The 21,276-nt window shown below is 34.7% G+C and overlaps 2 protein-coding genes across 9 annotated transcripts in view; one reads left to right on the plus strand and one right to left on the minus strand.

Annotated features, from left to right (window-relative positions):
• The window catches only part of LOC136343289 (aminoacylase-1-like), a 29,100-nt gene extending 8,224 nt beyond the window's left edge, over positions 1 to 20,876 (minus strand). For both annotated transcript variants that reach the window (XM_066289911.1, XM_066289913.1), the window contains exon 1: positions 20,831 to 20,876. In XM_066289911.1, coding sequence (XP_066146008.1) covers positions 20,831 to 20,861 — 31 coding nt within the window. In that variant the 5' untranslated portion in view covers positions 20,862 to 20,876. The remainder of the gene's footprint in view (positions 1 to 20,830) is intronic.
• LOC136343291 (uncharacterized) lies at positions 102 to 19,651 on the plus strand. Of its 7 annotated transcripts, none has more exons than XM_066289915.1 (7): positions 102 to 267; positions 3,836 to 3,970; positions 6,444 to 6,581; positions 6,695 to 6,930; positions 6,989 to 7,199; positions 7,250 to 7,517; positions 9,365 to 19,651. In XM_066289915.1, exons 3-7 carry the CDS (start codon positions 6,476 to 6,478, stop codon positions 9,660 to 9,662), a joined length of 1,119 nt encoding a protein of 372 aa, XP_066146012.1. In that variant the 5' UTR covers positions 102 to 267; positions 3,836 to 3,970; positions 6,444 to 6,475; the 3' UTR covers positions 9,663 to 19,651. The 7 variants fall into 7 exon arrangements, with proteins under 7 accessions (XP_066146012.1, XP_066146017.1, XP_066146016.1 ...); XM_066289920.1 differs by having other exon boundaries at positions 9,386 to 19,651; XM_066289919.1 differs by having other exon boundaries at positions 3,836 to 3,958.
• Positions 20,877 to 21,276: the final 400 nt, after the last annotated feature.

Here is a 21,276-nt window from a genome sequence, read left to right on the forward strand (position 1 = left end):
AAAAAAAAGGCTAAACCGACACCGAGGATGCGCGCTTCAAGCTATGAACGATAAAACTTTGTCATTGCGATGTACCCCATTTCCTTCCTTTGCCGTTTCAGTACACATCCGGCGTGACGTCGCGTCGTACGCCGCCGCCGCTGCTCCAGCGTCGTCGTCCAGCTGCGCCGACAATAAATTAAGAAAAATTGCCAATTATTATGAGTGTGGTTGCTCCTTGAAGCTTCGATTATTCATCATTTTGCTCAACGAAGTTCCACCTTTATTGTACGTATAAGTAGACGTAGAATGTTGAAGTTTAATTAAACAACGACCGAAGAAATTATGTTTACTAACCTAAAGTTAATAGTAAAAAATGTATGATAATGAATGGTGATTATAGTGGGCGTTCAAAACATCTTTGATGTGATATATGGTTTTGGCACTTCGGGTGCATGTAACCCTCCCATCCGACCTTAAAAGCAGTATAAGTAATATTCTTTGATAAAATAAGTATCGACTGCTAAATAATTCAAAGGAAAAGCACAGGTACACTTTATTGAATGAACCACCAACCAGACCATTTATTATCAAACACACACATTTCAATTCGTTTCAAGGAAAACGTGCCTGCGGGCCATGTTATTTTAATAAATCCATAGAACCTCTAGCTAATTGTGAGCAGAGTATTTATGTTCTTTTGAACAAGTGTCTCTTTGATTCATTATGACTCAGTCAATAGTCTTCGTAGATGTCTTTACTTCATAGACCTCCGGGAGGTGAGTAATGACAACTCACATTCGTAAAAATGGTTGATAAATAATAATACATTATGCGCCGAGACTGTGAAATATTCAATTATGCCCCGAATGTCAAGTTTAAATCCCGAACGGATACCGTCAAGCCGTGAGGGTCATAAGTATTTCATAACCGCGGTGTACATGACTTACCGCTTAATGAGATTTTGTGGAATTAAATAAACTTCCCTAAACTAAGCATAAATTAAATCGACTAATGAGAAGACAATGAATCTTCAATTATAACATCAACGGTGACGTTTCATTTGACATTCATTACCATTGTAATCATAAATAAACCAGTAAGGGATGATGACATTCGGACCGATTAGATGGTTAGGTAAATAATGAGTTATAAACGTATCATCATTAATATGTTAATAAAGTAATTTAGGAAAAAGCGAGAAGATGTATTTTACAGTCACTCAACGCACCTAATGATAGTGTTTTTAGAACTAGTGAGGGAAGCAATATCTGGATATCCACTAAGAATATTAGTTTGATCCTATTAAGACTCTCTTTAAGGCTTGATAGGCATTAAATTATTGTATGTAAAACAGTGTATAGAGTCATTTTTAAAAGGCGTTTTCAGTACGTTGCAGGGACTATTGAGGGAGTATTAGAAAGAAAACCAAAACCATCCTTTCTGACAATCCACTAAGATATGAAAAAGTAAAATTGAGCTATTTTATCTACTTTTCATAATTTTGAAATAGTACGTTATGTTTTCAATTGTTATTTGAAATAAAAATTACTTAAAACATTCTCCTTCGACTTATTTTGTTAATTTTAAAATCGAAATTTTTCCATCAAGTTGCTATAAATATGCATTTGGTGACGATGTTTTTAAAACGTTTATCAATAATTAAAACGGTATTGTAGGAATTCAGTACAATAAACAGTGTTTTTATCTATATGTCAACATCATACCAACTATTCTCAATACGAATGTATGCTTTTTTATTTACGATTCAGTTTTTAAGAAACGACTAAAAAAGGAAGCAGAATGTTTTAAATTATTTTTTTAAATTCCTCAATGGTCCCCTATAACGTACCGAAGAGTTTATCCGCCTTTAAAAAAAATCACCCAGTATTACTAACATTGTATATTTAAAATCTGAATATATTTTCGGATGCAATATATATTTCAAGGCTTATCCTATAATAGGAAACAAAACACGGAAACTATAATTTGCTGAACGTTTGTACTATGACGTATTTAAATTCATGATTCAGGAAAACTCTAATAAATTGTATATTCTCACAGTAGACGTATAGAGGCACCTGTTTATTATCTCTTCGATCAAAACGTGGGTAGGTACTTACAAGGTGTGTTTGCCTGATTTTATGTGCTCATCAATAAGCTTCAGTCGTTAAAAATTATATTCCTTAGACCACATGCACATGCATAAACATAGCTGAATGACTCAATTGCGCTATTTTGTATTGTGAATCAAGTTTTTCATCTTTCAAAGAAAATGAATTTTTCTCTCCCATCACCAATAAAATACCTTGTGCTACTACCGGCCTTAGAGGGCAGCGGTGTTGGGCGATGGCCCAGCGCACCAGATTTACCAAGGCCAGACCTCTTTACTACTTATGGAAAATCGGAATGTGGCCACTTATCTAAATATTTCGAAGTATTTTGGGGCAATTAGATTTTTTCAGAAACTTGCATCTGCACACCAATGGCCTAGATGAAGTGGACAATTGCTGACCGAACACTAAGATTGATCCTATTTTTTGGCCGGAAATTGCCATCTATGATATATCATAGAAAATTTTAAAAATTAAAAAATTTGTTGAAACATTAGCGATTTTTTTAAGGCTGAAAACTTTTGGCCCTTATCACCCTTTGAACCATCATGACTCCCGGCACGAGTAAATTAATTTGAATCGGCTTCTTTTCACCTAAGCAAAGTGCATTTTTTGTCCACGTTTTTTTCCTGGAAATCCCATATGCAATTCAATATTAATGTTATGTCGGCCTTAAATTGAATGAACTTGCCTGGAAAAGGCCCATCAAAGCAAATTGAGGATAATAGGAGTCCCAAGGATAAATGCCAAGTATTTAAATTAATTTGCAAGCTACCTACACAAGCTTGTTAGCTACAATATTCTGGCTATGCGTCTGCTTGAGACTCAAATTAGTTATGGTTTGCTCAAAGCCAGTCTCTCATAAATCACGTTAGAACGTCTGTACCAGACGAAATTATATTTTCCCCTTTTTTGTCGGATATTTCCGTGCCATTTTTGAGAAATCGTGTTTGTTGAAAAATTCACACAGAAAAGTAAAGAAGTCGACGATAGTGTAAATTAAATACAGAGTGCGCCAAAATTAGAATGCGAAAGCCAATCAGTGAAATCCTGAGGAAAAATACTACTAGTTAAAAAATTTAATAAGGATGTCTTATTCAAGGTAACACTCTATATAACCTTTCGATTTACACCGTGTCGCTGAAATCAATAATAATTCGGCTGGATAGACGTAAACAAATCAACAAAATGAGGTTTTTCTTAAATATTTACTAAGACATGAATTTTCTAAAACAAGCAACAGTGATTTTAAATTGCCTACCTAAAACTATCGTTCCCCATTTAGCCGGCTTTATAGCTTTAATAGTTACCACGGCACCTCTAGACATAAAAAGCTCACCCTGTATAATAGAAGTTTAACTTTTGTAATTTGATAATTTATCGTGTGTTCAGATATCTTATACGATGATAAGGCAAAAACGTAATAAGAATTTAGGCCTGCAAATACTTCGTTTGATGATAATTTATTTACCGTTCACGAGGCTTAAAACAGTGGGTAAAGTAGAGTTCTCTTAGACGTATATCATAATAAACATGACGTCTTTTTAGTCCCAGTACATGCATAATGTCTACAGTAAAAATGGAGAAAACATACAAATAGCAATATAGGCGCTTATTTATTTTATGGATACACTACATACCTAAACGGTTTTCGGTCTTGTGGAATGGGTTTTCACCTCATAAATTGTTACAATAAGTGTCACATGAGCGATCTGTTTTGCCTTTAAGTTTCTTTCTTCTAGACTATTCAACACTGGGGAAAAGAAAAATCAAAGGGCTGCACTTTAACCAGCAGCAAAGGCGGACCACTGTATCACCTCCATCACCAACAACTAAAAAAACAGCCCCCGGTTATGTCGACGCCGGTATAACCTCATGTAAATCAATTATTGCACTATTAGTACTAGCTCTAGTCTTTTCCTTTATTTACACTCTATAAAATCCATTAGGCTTCCCAATTAGATCATCATTGGTAGTTTTTGAGATGCTTATGTATAGGTATCACCAGTTCAAGGCGGAACATAGGAATTGTGCAAGTAGGAGAAGGATCGCATAAATTTTAATATGCCTGTGACGAAGACGTAAGAAATGGGTCGACAGGCTAGCGCTTGAAGTGGGCGGGGTCGGTCCAGATTCAGTTGCGAGATCTTTCACTGTTTCAAAATTTTAAGTGATCTAAGTTCTAGTGATGGATTAAATTAGTCTCAAATTTTTACTTATTTATAATTTATTGTACATTTCCTTATTATAGCATTATTTAGTTACGCCTTTAATGAATATGATGATGTGAATTTCCCAATATTTGTTTATGATTTTTTGGGAGATCCAACGCTGAGCTAGAGACACTGGTTGCAGACATAAGGTCAATTGATAAACGGAACGGAATGATTGAAATGATATTGAAAAATAAATAAATTGACCAGTGCAGGTAAAGCATGTAAGGAACTTCGATTTTTATGCACAGAGTTACTATGTTTTCGTTTTTTATTTCATTTATTTATACTGTTGCCTTTTACTCCGATATTTTTTTAAATTTGGATCGTTGTGAAGACAGCGAAATCGATATTAATCTAAACATAGGAGTTGAGACGCCTGGTGGACTCTCATTGCCCATTTCGTTGTCAGTCTTCGTCAGAAGCATATCAAACCTTGTGCGGTTCTTCTCGCACTTGTACAATACCTATGTTCCGATTTAAACTGGTGCTATATCTATATACAGGGTGTTAAAAAAAGAGTGTAAAATATTTAGAGGTAGTAGTATCGACCAAAATAAACAAAAAATTCTCAGTAAACTTAGGTCCGTAAAGTATTGATTTATGAGATATGGAAGGTTATTCTTTTTTGAAACTTTTATTTAGAATTACTTATCAATTATTTATTAAAAATTAAGTTACATAACATTTTCGAAGTGCCCTCCTTCCAATTCCAAGTCAACACGGAATCTTTTCCTGAAAGATATGCGAACTCTTTCTATTACTCCCCCCTATGTCGCAGATTTGTTGGAATCGTTTATGAATTCGTAACTAGAACTCCTCGGGGCTATTTACAGGAGTAACACTAAATTTTTCAATTATCCTCCAAAAAAATTCAAAAAGAGCATCGCTCATTCCTAGCGCGACTGATATTCTCGACACATTCGTCACCATATGCTCTGTTCGTGCTAGGACTCCTTCTTCTGCTCTAGGGATAGATACCGATCTGAATCTTCCGGATAAATACCATGGTTTGTTCAATGCATCGGTAATATGAAATCTTTGGTGATTTTTTTCAAATATACAATATGAAGTAATTTGACGATTAGTATGAGCAACCTCATTAGACCATACAGGAAATGCATGTGGGTTAATTTTGTGTTAGAATAAAGAGTCGTAGCTAACGAAAATTTGTGCACTAACAGCGAAATACTTAACATCTATACTATATTAATAAAATGTAAGTTTTTGCAAAATGAAATAAGGCGGTAAAAGAGACTAACTTTCGTTTATTCGCATATATTAAACAATAATTAATTACAAATGAAACGTTCAGAAAATCTCCAGATCCATTACTTCGCGGATCCATGTTTACTAAGACTTTTATTTATTGTCCATACTATTGCCTCTGTAAATATTTTACAATTTTTTTTAATATCACACAAAGTAATATACAGGGTGACCCAGAACAATAAGGAGAAATGAATATCGCAACTGTCTCAGGTGTAGTATCACAGGTGTCTCAGGTAAAAATAACCCAATTTAAAATTCAGTCTACAAATTTACACCGCGTAACGTAAAGCTATCTTAACTTAACGTAAGACGTTGCAGGCTGTACAACTATCTTACGGGACGTTATCTTGAGAACGGACGAAGAGACATTTGTTCGTCTTTCCTCGTTTCATTTGGTGTCGCAAATGCTGGCTTCAACAAGAAACTGAGAAAAATCTCCGTCCTTAAAGTCTCCCGGATTTCTTAAGGAATGTCAAATAACTGCTTCAACAACTGAAGAATATCTCTTCACGATGATCAGAGAATCTATACATTTATGTCTTCTAAAGTCAGGCGGAACCTCTAAACGCTGTTTCAAAATCCGCAGAAATCCACAAATATTCAAACTGATTTTCATCGTGAAACTTGAATAAACCATTCGTGGGAATAAAAGCAGCAATTTCGTTCTATGTTGTGTACCCTTTCGCCCCGGTAAATATTGTGAACTAACCACCCTATCGAGTCCATCTCTGGGTTAAATTTTTTTCTGTATTATTCTGGGACACTTCGTACGTATGTAGGTACAGGGGGGGTACAGCGAATAACCTTAGTAAAAGTTCTGAAAAATGTTACATTATCCTTATCATTTCTGCATTGGTTATTTCAGACTGGCACAGTGGTTACAGTGGTTTCGATGGCATGGAAGTGGAAATTCATGTTGCGTCCATCGCCCCACCGCCTCGCAATGACAAAAGTGCCCCTAAGCCCTCGTTATTGGCACCTAGGGACCAGTCCAATGTTATAGGTTTGTATTTTATAATTCCGCTGGGAGCACGCTATAACTCGCTATAATTTTAGATGGATAAAAGTGATTGTGTAAGTGATCTTGTAGTTATTAAAACAATTTCCCCATTTCAGAGAACCAATTAGCTAAGGTAGAAGTAGAAGAAATCGTGTTAGTGACTCTAGTTTTACTGCTTTGGGTGGGAGCTATCGCGCTATTTTTCAATCGATGGGGCAAAATCCGCATGCTGGAGCCGTATCAGCCAAAATTCAATAATCAGGAGCCCCATCGTCCGTCCTGTCCTTCGGGCTCCTCTACCGTACACCCTCCTCTGAGTACTAGTTTACCCAGGATCCAAAAAGTTACTACAGTATGTCACTAACATGAATGTCCATAGGAAACCTTGCTTATTGTTACGATTTTTTTAGCAACGAATGTCATTTAGCAAGTACAATGTAAATGCTTTAACAGACCCTTTATCCATCCTGCCTTCTCCCATCATTAAAAGGCCTAGGAGAAGCTCTGTTTTTGTGGGTAGTTCATTGATGTTAAATAAATCTCCCCGTCGAGCTAAGTCTGCTGCTGATATCCATTATATCGGTGTAATGGATAATCGCCGATTATCAAGCTCACTGACTGGTAACAAACAGGTTGTTTACAAAACAATATTAGAATAAGTTTGTTCTCAGGTTCTTTAACGCCTTTCGTTTCTCGAGATCGTAGACCTTCCCTGATTACTATCGAGAGACCAAGCGACCGACCAATTTTCATATCTTCACGTCGCCGTCCATCTGTCACTATCGAAAGGTCTCAGTTTCCTAAGGGTAGGCGATCTTCGTGCTTTGTCATGGAAAGAACCTCCTCCGCCACTCATAGAAATTGTAATAGTTTTGAAAGCTCTGCTGTTTGGAGAACACCTTCCATGACGGTCACTAATGAACGAAGATCATGCGGAAGGTACACTTCAAATCTGACCCGTTAAGATGACGATCACGTGACATAAGTTGACCGAGTACCATAAGTTGATTCTTTTAGAAAAGTTTTAACATGATTTGTTGAATTGTTGAGGCCAAAAATGATCCCGATTGTTGCGTTCAATGCCTGATAAGTGTTAACCATTTTTCAAGCTTAGAAAGAAAACACTTTACACCATTATTATACAAGGATTATACAGGGTGCCTCGTATTCGTAGGGCAATCCGCTAACCGGAGATTCCTTATGAGAAAATAATTAGACATTTCTTATGACACTTTTTTCTTTGGCGCTTTATACTTGTTACACAGGGTGTTAAAGTTAGTAAAAAAAAAACTTTTGTTAATAACTTTGCTGTTTTTTGACATATTTTAATGCAATTTCGCAGTGATGCGTACTTCGACAAGGCGCACTTCCTATAATTTTGGGAACAAAATTTGAGGAAACAATGGAAAAAATGGAGAGTTGTATACACGCCCTCATTTAATTGTTTAAATTAGTCGTTTTTTAGAAGATATTTGAGCCTATTGATCATCCCCTTATCGCCAAATAGGCGACTTTATTTTTTATTTATGTCGAGAACGCAGTTCCAAAACATACATGATTGCCGTTTCAGTACTCAGTGTTCATTGCACTTATCAAAGTCTTGATTTTCCACGTGAAAAGCAATCCTTCTCGTGCCAATACCCGGATTACTATAGGCAATTTGTAAAATTTCGTCTTCTTGGTGTGGTTAACTAAGTAAATAAATAATAGAAGCCATATATTGGGGGCAATAAGTGGAAATCTTTTCTAAAGTAAGCTGTAAATCAAAATTTTAGGAGAATGAAGGAATACAGATAAACAACTAATCTCAATAAATAAACAAATGTATTCTTGACATGCGCAAAAAAATTAAAGAGAAAAAGTATATACGACCCCCTATTGTTATTGTTTCTCCAATTTTTTTAAATATAAATCATTAAAAAAATGCGCGCCTCATGGAACGTCATTGCAAAATTTCATTAAAATATGTTAGGAAACACCTGTTATTAATAAAAGTAATGTTTTTACTAATTTCAACATTCTGGGTAATGATCATAAAACGCCAAAGAAAAGAGTGCCATAAGGAAAGTCTAGTTATTTTCGCATAAGGAATACCTGGTTAGCGGATTGGCTTAGTAATACGAGACATTCTGTGTAATGAAAGCAGTATATCATCCCCGAAAGGGAACTTGCCTCGCTTGTAGCGTAGTTCTTTTGAGTGAATGATCTTCATTATATCAGACTACAATATCATATTTTATGTTCCGCTAAACATCCGCACTTTCCGTAAATTAACTAGACATCCTTTTAATCATTCCGGTAAAAGAAGTCATTGTTGTTTACTTTTTAATGCCAAACCCTAGTGCATAAACAAGCTATAATTAAGTCAACTTTTCATGCTTTTCCAAGGACTTCGTTCCCTACCGGTTTACTTCTAGACTTTCTCTGGTTTGAAAATTATTCATTTCGAATAGAATTTTTAATCAATTTAGCTTTAAATCACTAAATAACTAACAGCGAAATCTATAATATTTTGTTGTTTTACGCTCCTGCGTTATCGCGTTGTTCGCGCAATTGAGATTCATGTGATTTTTCAATAACGGTCATCGAGGCTGTCATAGACGCTTTAAAATATTAGGACGTCCGCCGAATTACTCATGGTACCATTTTTCAGGACAACTGTAGCTTTGAGTCCTCGGTACGTACCTCATTAGGATTTCTGATGCTTGTCGCGTGATCGTCGACTTGCCTGGATCGAGAATTTACGTTTATTGTCTCAAAAATAATTCGTTTTTTTGTTTACTAAGCTACCCTCATCCTACCATCAGTATAGCTCTGCCATCCGATAATAAATCAGACGACGGAGGAGATTCCATACCCCTGGAATACATCAAGAAGCAGCCCAGGAAACCGAAAATCTCACGTAGTTTCGAACAGCCCATAAAACCTAAGATGAAGCCAGAACGTATGGCTCTCAGTCTAGATGTCAGCAGTATTTCCAACATTAGCAGGAAATCCTCCTTGCCAGAAAAAGATCGGTCTTTTCCAGGTAGTTTACGGCTGGATGAAATTACAGCAGCTGAGCCTTTGCTGGAAAATCAGTAAAGAGCGGTTTCGATGATCGAAAAGGCACTGCATCTTTATTGCTTTATCATGGTGTGTTATTTTCTTTCATTTAAGCACAAAAGGCAAAACTGAGTATATCAATTATTGTGGCACATACTAATGAATCCCATCTTAACTCTATCTGGTCCGTCCTTGATTGCTAATATAGCCGCTATTTTAACTGGAAGACTGAAAGGTATGTCTTTGATGGGAATTCTTATGATGCTTACACATAAATAGTTCCGATTTTGTCGACAAAACACTGCCGACTACTTGTTGGATCATCGTTTCAGGTTAATTCTGGTTTGCATCACATTGCTTTACAATTTCGTATCAGGTATCACCACTTCAAGTCGAAACGTAGGAATTGTGTAATTGGGAGAAGGATCACACAAGGTTTACTATGTCCCCGGGATAGACCAACAGCGAAATAGGTGGAGTCGGTGGAGCCGGCGTCCTAACTTCAATGCTCAGATTTGTAGCGATTTTCTTCCTTTCGCGACGATTAAAATTTTTAAAAATATCAAAGGAAAAAGGTGCTAATGTAAATAAACGAGGAAAAAACACAAAAACTGCGCATTAAAATCGAAATTCCTTACGTGCTTTACCTGAATTGATAAATGTATTTCATTTTCGACATGATTCTACTACATATCTCAGTGCCGAGACCACAGCCAGTGTTGATGGTTCAGCCATGGACCCATCAAAAGATCATAAACAAACATCGGCTAATTCAGGTTATCACATTCATTAATGACATAATTAACTTACGTTATAATAAGGAAATGTACAATAATTTATAAAGTAAAAATTCGGAACAAACTTACTCCATCACTATAACTTATATCAGTAAAAAATCTGAAACGGTGAAAGATTTGATGTCTGGATCTGGGACTGACTCCGCCCACTTCAGCCGCTGGATTCTCACTCCGTTTCATTGATCTGTGTCGGAGGTACAGGGTGTTGGTAAAATAAGTTTCGTAAATTTAACCAATGATTAAAAACATCATTTTAAGCAAAAAAGTTTTATAGAAGTGGTCGTGTATACAACCATTTTCCGGAAATAAAAATATTTTGAGAGTGAGAAATGTCGTGTACATTATGGTGCATTTATTTAGGTGAGTTTTTTGGGTCCAATAAATTTTATGGTTAAAATATAAACATTATGCGGTTCTTATTTTATTGTTTTAAAAAGCCACTTACCTTTAAACAATTTCATTTTCCTTTCAATAATGTCATCTTTAATTGGCACAACATGTTGTGTTACACATTTGACACCGTTCACATCACAATCACAAACGCAAATTTGCTATTGTTTTTATTACATTAAATGTTCATGAAATATATCATTATCGAACATATTAAATCTTTCTGTGGTCCTTCCATCACTTGTAATTCTCACGTTCCGACTTCAACTGTTGATACTTGTCCAGATCGAAGGTCAACTTCGGGAGAACTAAGTGTAACGGGGCTGTTTTTCGTGTATCGGAGCAGGGCACTAAACCATGATTCAGCCAGTCCGCCTAAATGGGGTTCTTAAATTTTATGGTATACGAGGTGTCGCGATTGAGTGGTTTCGCTATTATTGCCATTTTTTTACACCGCAACAGTTACGAAGTTTAAATGGGAAAATAATTGATATTTTTGAAGACAGTTAATACAAAAATTGTTATTAAAGTTTCTAATAAGGAATATTGAATTATGTAAGTGTTCAATATTTGGAATGTTACGAATTCTTAGTATGGAAATCTTGGAAACGACGAGAAGTAGCGGCGAATGTGTCCCTTTGAAAGTGGAGTCAGAATGTCTTAAGAAAATCGTATATTTGTGCAAAAATCTGAAAACTGTGCGACGTTGCAGAGCAAAGAAAAGGAGACGTTATGAAGATAGCACTGTTTCACAACGAATCAGATTTCGTGTCAGATCTTGTTGGAGCTGTATCCTTTTTATTATTCCTTAAAGCACAAAAAAAGAGTTAAAATGCAAGTGTAACTTTCACTTAAAACTAATTGTCAATTAAGAACTCCCGCTACTAGATACTTAAAACGAGCCTTTATTACCATTTAATTGAAGTAATCAAATAAACCGACAAATGGGAAGCTTTACGTCTAAACTTTATGATCCTGAGGGACTTACAGGCCCTTTATCGGTGAAAGCAAATGTATTCATTCAACAACTTCCGTCTTTAATAAATATTAAATGGAATGCGCATACATAAGTACTTCTAGATTAATGCTCAAGATAATTAATGTAAGGGAGGAAAACAGTTAATGCATCAGTTGTCACCTATGAGTCGTTCCTAGGTATTTGTAATTTGCTGTGGCTAAAAATGTCGAACTAATTGGTTATTTTGATGCTTCAAAAATAGCTTACGGTGCTATTCAGTACTTACGAATGATTAGTAACAATACGTTTTTATATTGTTGATATGTTGGTCCGGTTAAAAGCATATAAAACAAGTATGTTGTGTTGTGAGCTTTCGGTTGACGTGATCAAAACTTTTCTGATCCTTCTCGTATAATTTAAGCGAGGGGATTTCGGAAAATGGTCGCCAGGATAATTATCAATTGGATAATCACGTTCGAACCACCCTGAGTTTGCAGTTTTAGGGTCACTGATTCGTGCAAAACAATTTTCCTATGATTAATGTTTATTTATAAAAACTAATGATTGTAAACAACAACGATAAAAATTAATAATATTCAGACAAAGGAAGCGACACGCCATGTTAGAAGGCCAGTAGTACTACTTAAGTCCTCCAGAGGTGGAGCCCGCCCCCTTATTGGCAAACGAAACAAAACACGGTCTAAGGCGGGTAGTAGGTTGCCACGTCGACTTAGATCTCATATACATTTATGGCCAAAAAAAAAAAAGTTTAGGGACTTTAAGTCATTGATTTTTCGTTTGTTGTTAATTTTGGTTTTTGTTATGTATTTGTATTTTATCCCTTAAGTTACGTCCATGTACGGCGATACTTATTCTGAGAATACCATCTGGGTGCCAGATCACATGGCCCGTCAGGCCAACACTAAGGGTACGTTTTGACTGGGGAATATGCTACTAGTCAAAGGAAGCTTTCTCGGTCGGGACTATTGCCATGATGGGCAATTTGTTGGGCCTGCAATATTCCCAGAAGAGCGATTAATATAAATATTCCCCAGATGGCCGCGATTTATGGGATCCGGCGTAGCCATAGTCCGTAAGGGTTCTTGGTGATGGTGCGCCCCTGGTTGGAATTCCTCGGGTTTAGTACTTAAGAGAAAATCGAAGTCACTTTTCCGTCTCTTTTTTTCTTCTCTTCGTGTGGAAGCTGTGTCGGTGTCGGGATGTGATCGAAATCATAGCGTGTAACCAGCCCAATTAAGCATTCTCCCTATTCCTACTTAGACCAAAACTCTTTCATTATTTAATATAAGTGCAAGTCAAATAGAGTCCATTTTATGTAAACCAAATTGGCGTTTTCGTGGTTTCATTTATCGAAGGAACCCCTTAACAAAAAGTGGTATTAAAAAATTCATTTATAAATAGTAACTTTAATTATATTCATTCAAAAATATACATATATAATTTTATGGCCATATCCAGTGGTTAAAAAAATAAGAGCGTTTAGAAATAGCTCTCAAAACCATTAAAAAAAAACATATAAAACAAATGCAAACTAATAAAAAATTACGTAATCACAATATAATACTCAATATTTGGTCGGACATCCTTTATGGGATAATACTGTGGCGCATCATTTGGGCATGGACTCAATCAGCTTCCGGCAGACTTCTATTGGAATTGAATACCAAATTTCTCGGACATTTTCCATAAAAGCTGGACGTTAGTTGTTGTTTTTCAAAGCTACGCGGCTTTTGAGAATTTTCCGGAAATTTTCTATTGGGTTCATGTCCGGCAAGTGGGACGAACAAGGAAAAGTACCAATATTTTGAGAATTCAATCACGCTCTAACAACTTTGGCGGTGTGTTTAGGGTCGTTGCCATGTTGGTAGACCCATTTCAATGGTAGATTTTCTTCTACATTAGTCAACATAACATTTTGCAAAATGTCCAAGTAGATTTCTTTTGTCATATTTTTTTTATCAAATAAATTGAACCAACTGGTTCATATGAGAACGAATCCAAAACGAGTATATTGCCTACACCATGTTTAACAGTACGCATTATGTTTTTTGGATTTAGTTGCTCGTTTATCCAAAGTCTTACAGTTACTTTCCTATCATTTCCGAACACATTGATTTTCGTTTCGTCGGAAAAAAGAATGTTTTTCTAATGCATGCGATTTAAATTATTTCTAGTCAATTCAATGCGACGTTTAAGATGTGTTTTAGTCAAATAGGGCACATTTCTCGCAATTCTACCGTTACAAGCAAACTGCTGAACGGGTCTTGGAATAGTTCTTCCACTAATTGGTAGGTTGAAATTTTGTTTGGCAGCTATAAACATCAGAAAAGGCTCTTTTGGCACTTCACGTATTAAGCGAGCAGCTTTCCTCCTTAAAGTTTTACGTTTCCTGCCTCGGAACTCTAGTTTTTGCTGTATTACTTTCTTTTTTAAGACTTTTGCCACCAGGGAAGGAGATCTATTAACAGTTTCCCAAATAACTTTATAAGTTTTTCCTTGTTCGCGCAGTTGTAATATTATCCAACGCTCTTCCTTATTGCAATGTTCATAACGATCAATTTTACACAACAATTTTATACACAAACATAATTCACACACGAGAATATTAATTGACCAATATACTTCTATTTCTGATATGATCTCTATCAAATATTCCAATATTTCTAAAAGCTCTTATTTTTTGATCACTCGAATTTTCGATGAAATTCTTGAATTTTTTGTGTCTTGCAGTAAATTAGTCTGATATTGGAATCAACACAGTAGATGATAACATCAATATTTCGAGAGAACTTGTATATTTTTGAATAAATATTGTAAACGTTATTACTTATAAATGGATTTTTAAGTGTAACTCTTATTTTTTTGGCCACAACTGTATATACATACAGTGAGTCAAAGCCGAAGTCGCTCACCACACGAAAGTAATTAAAAAAATTAATTAATTTAAAACGAATTGCGTTTAATGCACAAAGCATGCCAAATGATTTCGACTAAAATAAAAAGCAATTTGTTTGGGAGTACAAAAATTGTATTTTACGAAAAAAACAAAATACTAAAAAATATTAATTTACCTAAAAAGTAAAAACAAAAATCGAACAACACCGCGAATTTTGTGGCAAAAGCAAAAGTCGTTCGCAACATAAATATCGTATTTTTACACAAATTCGTGACAAATTAATCATTGGCGTGCATATATTTGTTTTTATAACTGCAATTAATCTTAAAGGTTTTGATTTAATCAGATTTTCGCAGAATTTTCGATCAATTTTGCTTCATTCATTTGCAAGCCCACGTTTCAGTTCCGTTTTATGAGAAGTGTTTTGTTGTGGCACTTTTCCGTCAAGATATTCTCATTAGTTTTCAATGAGATAAATAACGGGATTATGTAGTGGAGGATTTACAACGAGAGGGCAATTATACGATAACCATGACCTAACTTTGTATGCGGTGTGCTTCGGGTCATGGTCTTGATAAATTTGCTATCAGTTAATCCCAATTTTTGAACGTTTTCCGAAATATTTTTTTATGAGGTTTAAATAAACGTTGTGATCAATTTTGCCTTCCATAAAATGAAGATTGCCAGGTCCTGCTGCCGAAACCTTCGTCCAAATCATAACCGATCCTCTTCCGCGTTTTACTGTTGGTCGTAGATTTTTTTAATTTTAATTCTTTATTAGTTTCTCTCCATACGCAAACGCTGCCATCGGAGCTAAAAACGTTATATTTACTTTCGTCCGCAAATAAAATATTTTTCTAAAACTCGAAATACTTTTATAAAGGTTCCCATGTAAATTGCAAACGTTTTCTTTTATTCTACTTATTAATAAATGCTACAGTCCTGGCCCTTCTGCCATCAATCTTTGCTCTATGTAGGACATTCCGGATAATTTGTGCCGTCACGTTTTTCTTCAAACGTTCTCGAAACCTTTCCACAAATTTGGGAGCACTTAGAAATGGTTCATTTTTTATTTATCGCACTATATATTGTTCTTCAGCTTCGGAAAACGATTTATTATGAGTCTTTCTGCATTTATTTCCGATCTCATTCCTCGTTCGGTACCATTACACTACATCTCCAAGAGTTGAACAACTTCTTAAGACTTTTTTTTTGATATTTTTCGTAAAGATTTTCCACCTTGAAAATGTTTAATAATTAATTTTCTCTCATCAATAGATGTTTGCCCACTTTGATACGACCCATTTTGATGTACATATTTTACCATCGAAATATCTCAAATTGTATTCGACGAATAACATAAACAAATTAAAAAAAAAAATGATAATATAGCTATTGAAAGTTAAAAAAAAATTCATCTGAGCTGGTTTTGCTTTTGCTATAAAATCTGAGTTGTTAGTAGTCTTCTGTTGGTACTTTTTAGGTAAATGAATGTTTTCTGGTATTTTATTCTTTTTCGTAAAATACAGTCCTTTGTAATTTTTTAAATAAAAATAGAGTAACAGTTCCTCTAAGAAAGACTGTTGTAATTCTTTAGATTGAGATTAAATAATACCCTATCACTAAACTCACTAGCCTGTCCAGAATACAATGAATTAAAATCGCATATCGATAGGATGTTTCTATATGTATATTCTCACTCACCTCTGTATGTGGTATTAACCTGGTTAAATATCGATTTCTTTAGGTTAAACTTATGTACCGCAAATGGAGTATAAATGAGGTTTTTTGTTGGTTGTATGTTAACACCCCAAAAAATTCAGCTCGTAGTTTGCCACAAAAATTGAGTGTGGAGAGGAAAACGGATGGTTTCGAGGGCGGCTGCTTGGAAGTTTATTTTTTACTTATCTGGAACTGACTGCAGTAAAAAGTCCTAACAAGGTCTCGGTACGCTACTATAAAGCGCCCTAGGTGCCCACCAATGACATACGTGCAATTTCGAAAACAGTCACATTACTTCTTTCGAAACACAGTGCCTTTTTATACTCAATAAAATTTACCAAGATAACTGATAACCTCTATGATGGTTTCTGACAAAAGTTCGGTATTATATGTTATAAAACGCTTTAAAAATCTTTAAAAATTGCAACATTTTCCCACGTCAACCGAGTTTGTAAAATATGGCAATAGTAAAAACACTCAAAAATAAAACCGTCTACCTAAAAGATACGCACAGGGTGTTTCCTTACATGTTGACACCTTGAGATCATTTGTTTCAAAAAATGTAACGTATCTATGTAAAGAATACGAACTTGTTCCTTTTCCCTGGATTTAAGATTATTTATACAGGTAGATCTTTTTGAGCAATTTTACATTGATCTTGATAAAAGAATTTAACGCGGTTAACTTCTCAAATCAAGCAAACGTGGCTGCGGTTCGATCGCTGGTGCAGGAACAAACAGAAGGGGCCGTTATACTGGTCTTGGTTAGCGCTGCTGCGGTTAAGAAAACCGACTCTCTTGTGGATAAATAGAAAATATACTGGACGTTCCCTCACTTTCATATTGAACAAATTTAGAAAAGAGATTTTAACTTTTTCACCATCGAAGATTAAGTAAACACACTAAATTTTGTATGGTCGTATGTATATTTGGTATTTTACTATTTATTAGAATGTTCGAAGAGAAACTAATTAACTGAATGAATTTAAAGCATATATCACGTATTTTGTAGATACTTACAGTTCATCATAATTTTACAATAGGTAAGGGGTTCAGTAACAATTTTGTTGAACTTGGTTCTGAGAGAAACAAGTGGTTAAGTGATGTATAGGAATAGTAAGTAGTGTCGTAGAAGTGATAAATATAAAGCCTATAGAGAAACCATTTAGGACCAGTTTTTTAATATTTCTGGCAATAATCTATATTATCGTTATAATATATCTATATTTCTCTACTTAAGAAAATTGTTAGACTGATATAAGAAATATCACAAACTGCGTTTTCTCTACCTAAGCAGACTTCTTTTTTAACATAGACTTAGGTATACAGTGTGATTTATGTAGCCTGTTCGTTAAAAAAATTTGGAGAATTAAAAAAGACAATTCGCATACTGTTTTAATAGCTTATACTCTATACAAAAGAAATAGCTTCACTAGCGCTGAGTTTGTCAGTTGTATCTAAAGGCAATAGCAACATTGAAATTTTAAGTGATAGACTATATGAATTTGTGTATATTTTGGAAACCTCTCAAAATTATCAACGTATTGCATGTAGCTTAGCATTGTCGCGATAATTGTCATTATCTCGAAAACGGTTAAAATTCAGAATAAGTCATACTGCTGCTTAGAATTTCAGTGCGATTCTAAAAATGTCTAAATATACTGGGTAGGTTGTTTGAAATTTCGATGTTTTCTTAATTTTAGATACAATCTGCATTAATGAAACTATATGTGTAAAAAATATTATTTTTTTGTAATTCTCCAAAATTTTTTAAGAAACGCACTACGTGCGTTACCCTGTATAACTGTACTGGACCATTATATGATATCGTTTTACTTATAGTAAGACATTTTATCAAAATTAGCATGTAGATTATGTTAAACAGGATGTCCAGCTCACAACTCGCGCCTTCAATTTTTTCTTTACTGCAAAGCATTCCAGGAAAACTCTTAGCTACATTAATGAGATTTTTAAGGAGAACAAATATCGTCATCGAGAGCAATTATATAGTTTTAGAAATATTAAATGAAAAATAGCTTCTCGATACGATGTCGGAAAAAGTCTCCTACAACTCACAATTCCCAGCAATTATCCCTGAAATTCAATCATCAGCGAACGAACAATAATGATTTATTTTTCACCTGCGAAGATTAAAATCAACTTTATTCGCCACCTGCTCATCGAACGAAACTTGGCGAAAGTAATTGGGAGAACTGTAATTCGAAATTGTCTGTGTGAAATGTCGACTCGGGAAACTCTATGTGAGAATCTTATAAATATGGCTCTGGGGCTTAGGGCTTTGCTCCTAAACAATAAAGTTTAATTCGCCCCCTTTGAAAACGTGAATGACGAATTTCAGGGCTTTCCTGAATTGTTTCGCATTAAAGAAAAGACAGAGATGGTAAGTTTTGAAATGTACACCCTGTAGATATATGTATATGGATATTATGTACTTTTTATATCAGAAAAGAAGATTTTCTGAACTCAAATGCACATATTTTTGGGTATACAAAAGTTTTCGTTTGAGGGTCCATAATCTGGGTGCCAAATTGTGAATTCTTGGATTTACCTCATCAACAAAAAACCTATAAACTAATTGAAAAGGGATGAAAAATACTCTAGTACATGACCGGTTAATGAATTATTTAGAAAAGTAATTAAACATAGAGTTCTCCTATCTTGAACCTCTAATAATAGACTATGGGTGGTCAAATGTATTTTTTTTAACACAACAATTTTAATTACTGTTTCGGTATCTTCCAGGTCAGAATAAGTGTCTTAAAAATTCATTATTAAACCATGCGTTTTTGTAAAGTCGATTTGGTATAATTTCTTCCTGATTGTATTGATTTATTTAATCGTTTACTGATATGCCATACCTAAATGCGATAATTGCGTGCACTTTATTAAATTGTTAATAGCACACCACATCAGTATTATTCGCATGATTAACTCTTCGAATCGATTTCGGAATATGTAATTGTAAACGCTATTACTCATTATATCAAGTTAGAGGTCTTGTGGTCCAAAGAGTCTTCCCTTTGATGACTAAGGTGTCGAAATTCCACACTTTATTTATACCTATTCTACTTAGGCACGAGCTGTATGAACATAACAGATAGTAGATAAAAATTTAAATTCATGGTTTGATTACTATTTATGTAGATGAATGCAATAGATTTTTAATATGTAGTTATCCTGTATTCTATTGTATAATCTGAGCCGAAATAAAACTATTTTAAATAGCAGAATTAAATTAATTAATCAGTACCAGTTTTATGTGGCAGGACAGCGGTTTTTATTGGAGGTAAAGGGCGGTAATTATAAATTTCTCCCAATGCGTCAGACTTGCTAAGGCCGGCCCTGCTTATACGACTTACAATATGGTAATATATAGGGTGGGCTGTGTTTATGCCTGTTAACATGAAATCGATTTTATTCTCCAGAAAACTAGCTTTTTAGGAATTCTTTCGCTTACATGAATAAACGTTTTATAATGGTTAGATGGTGCTTATTATGGAGATTTATTATTTTTTTATCAGCACTTCAGTTAAGATTGTTTGTCAAATTTCATTTTCTTTAACAAACTATTAAATCCTTAAATTAGGGAAAATACTGCTTGAATTACCCGACAGACAGTGATCGAAACTGATGGAGGATTTGAGATCAGAAACGCATCTTCCTAAGTAAGGCGCGAATATCGAATAGTTTGCACCTTATTACCTCACTGGGGTTTTTTAAATTTAAATTTGTAATTATTATTTTATTTAGTTGGATTATGATTATTATCAGAGCATTGTAGGCCAAAAATTATCAACAATTCAAGCAACATTTTAATAAATTCCCGATTTATATAACAAATAATTCCTTCAGCTGTACCACCTGGTTATTCCATATATTCAGGACCATCCTTATGGGAGGGCGAGGTACAGTGACAGTTCAAAGTCATAGACCACGATGGGCGGCGGACTTTTTGGTACGCGGTTTTTTTTTGGGGTAGGAGAGGGGTTATTAAAATTTTCGCGCACGGCGTCAAATTTGCAAGGGTCGATCTTGATGCCATATTTAATCGACATAGAGTCACCATAAGTTAATCAAAAGTTTTAGTGAAATATTTCTAGATATCCTTCAGAATGGACATAGGAAATCTAGAAGTTAACAATACATTCAGCAGCGTATCAAAGGCATGATTTGCAGCAAGTTTGTACGAATTCTGGTAGCTCTTAGATACCTAACTGGTTCGCTTTTACAAAATATCGCAAAAAACAGAAGCGTACTTCAAAATGGAGATGAAACTTTCTGAATTTATCAATGCATACACGAGTTAGAGGCATCATTTGTGCCAAGTTTGATTGACTTAGGGTTACTTTATATATTCATTATTCAATCTTTTTTTCTTTTTTGGTCAATAAATGAGTACTTACCAAGGATCATTGCTTCGAACTTGGCATTCATGTAAATACGATTGAATTTTCTTGCAGGTAAGTTCTTTTACACTAAAATTAATTCCGCTCTTGTCTAATAGATGGCGTCGATTTAGATGAAGTGACATGTGGAATGTGAATTATTCTTGATATTACCATTGCCAAATTTAGGAATTAATTGAAATTTTAGGAATAAACAGGAGTAAACCAGATACTTTTTTACAGGAAATGAACCTAAGAATTTTTGAAAAAGTACAAAATATTAAGTTGGTGAGCCGTAATCAAGATCAAATTTGTCCAGTTTTTTCAAAAATGTATAGAAGTGTCTGTAAAAAGTTAATTTACATTTGGACGCAAACGAAGCATTTGTATACTTATATTAATACGCAGCTTTTGATCTATTTAATAGATGACTTTGGAATTGTCCTGGTGACAGCTCTCGTTGC

This window comes from Euwallacea fornicatus, chromosome 14 (genome assembly GCF_040115645.1).
Source record: "Euwallacea fornicatus isolate EFF26 chromosome 14, ASM4011564v1, whole genome shotgun sequence".
NCBI lineage: Eukaryota > Metazoa > Arthropoda > Insecta > Coleoptera > Curculionidae > Euwallacea > Euwallacea fornicatus.

Coding starts and splice junctions, on each gene's coding strand:
- LOC136343291 (XM_066289915.1), top strand. CDS start 6,476: ATGGAAGTGGAAATTCATGTTGCGTCCATCGCCCCACCGCCTCGCAAT. Junction 6,931..6,988: donor GGATCCAAAAAGTTACTACA/GTATGTCACTAA, acceptor CGATTTTTTTAG/CAACGAATGTCATTTAGCAA. Junction 7,200..7,249: donor ATTATCAAGCTCACTGACTG/GTAACAAACAGG, acceptor GTTTGTTCTCAG/GTTCTTTAACGCCTTTCGTT.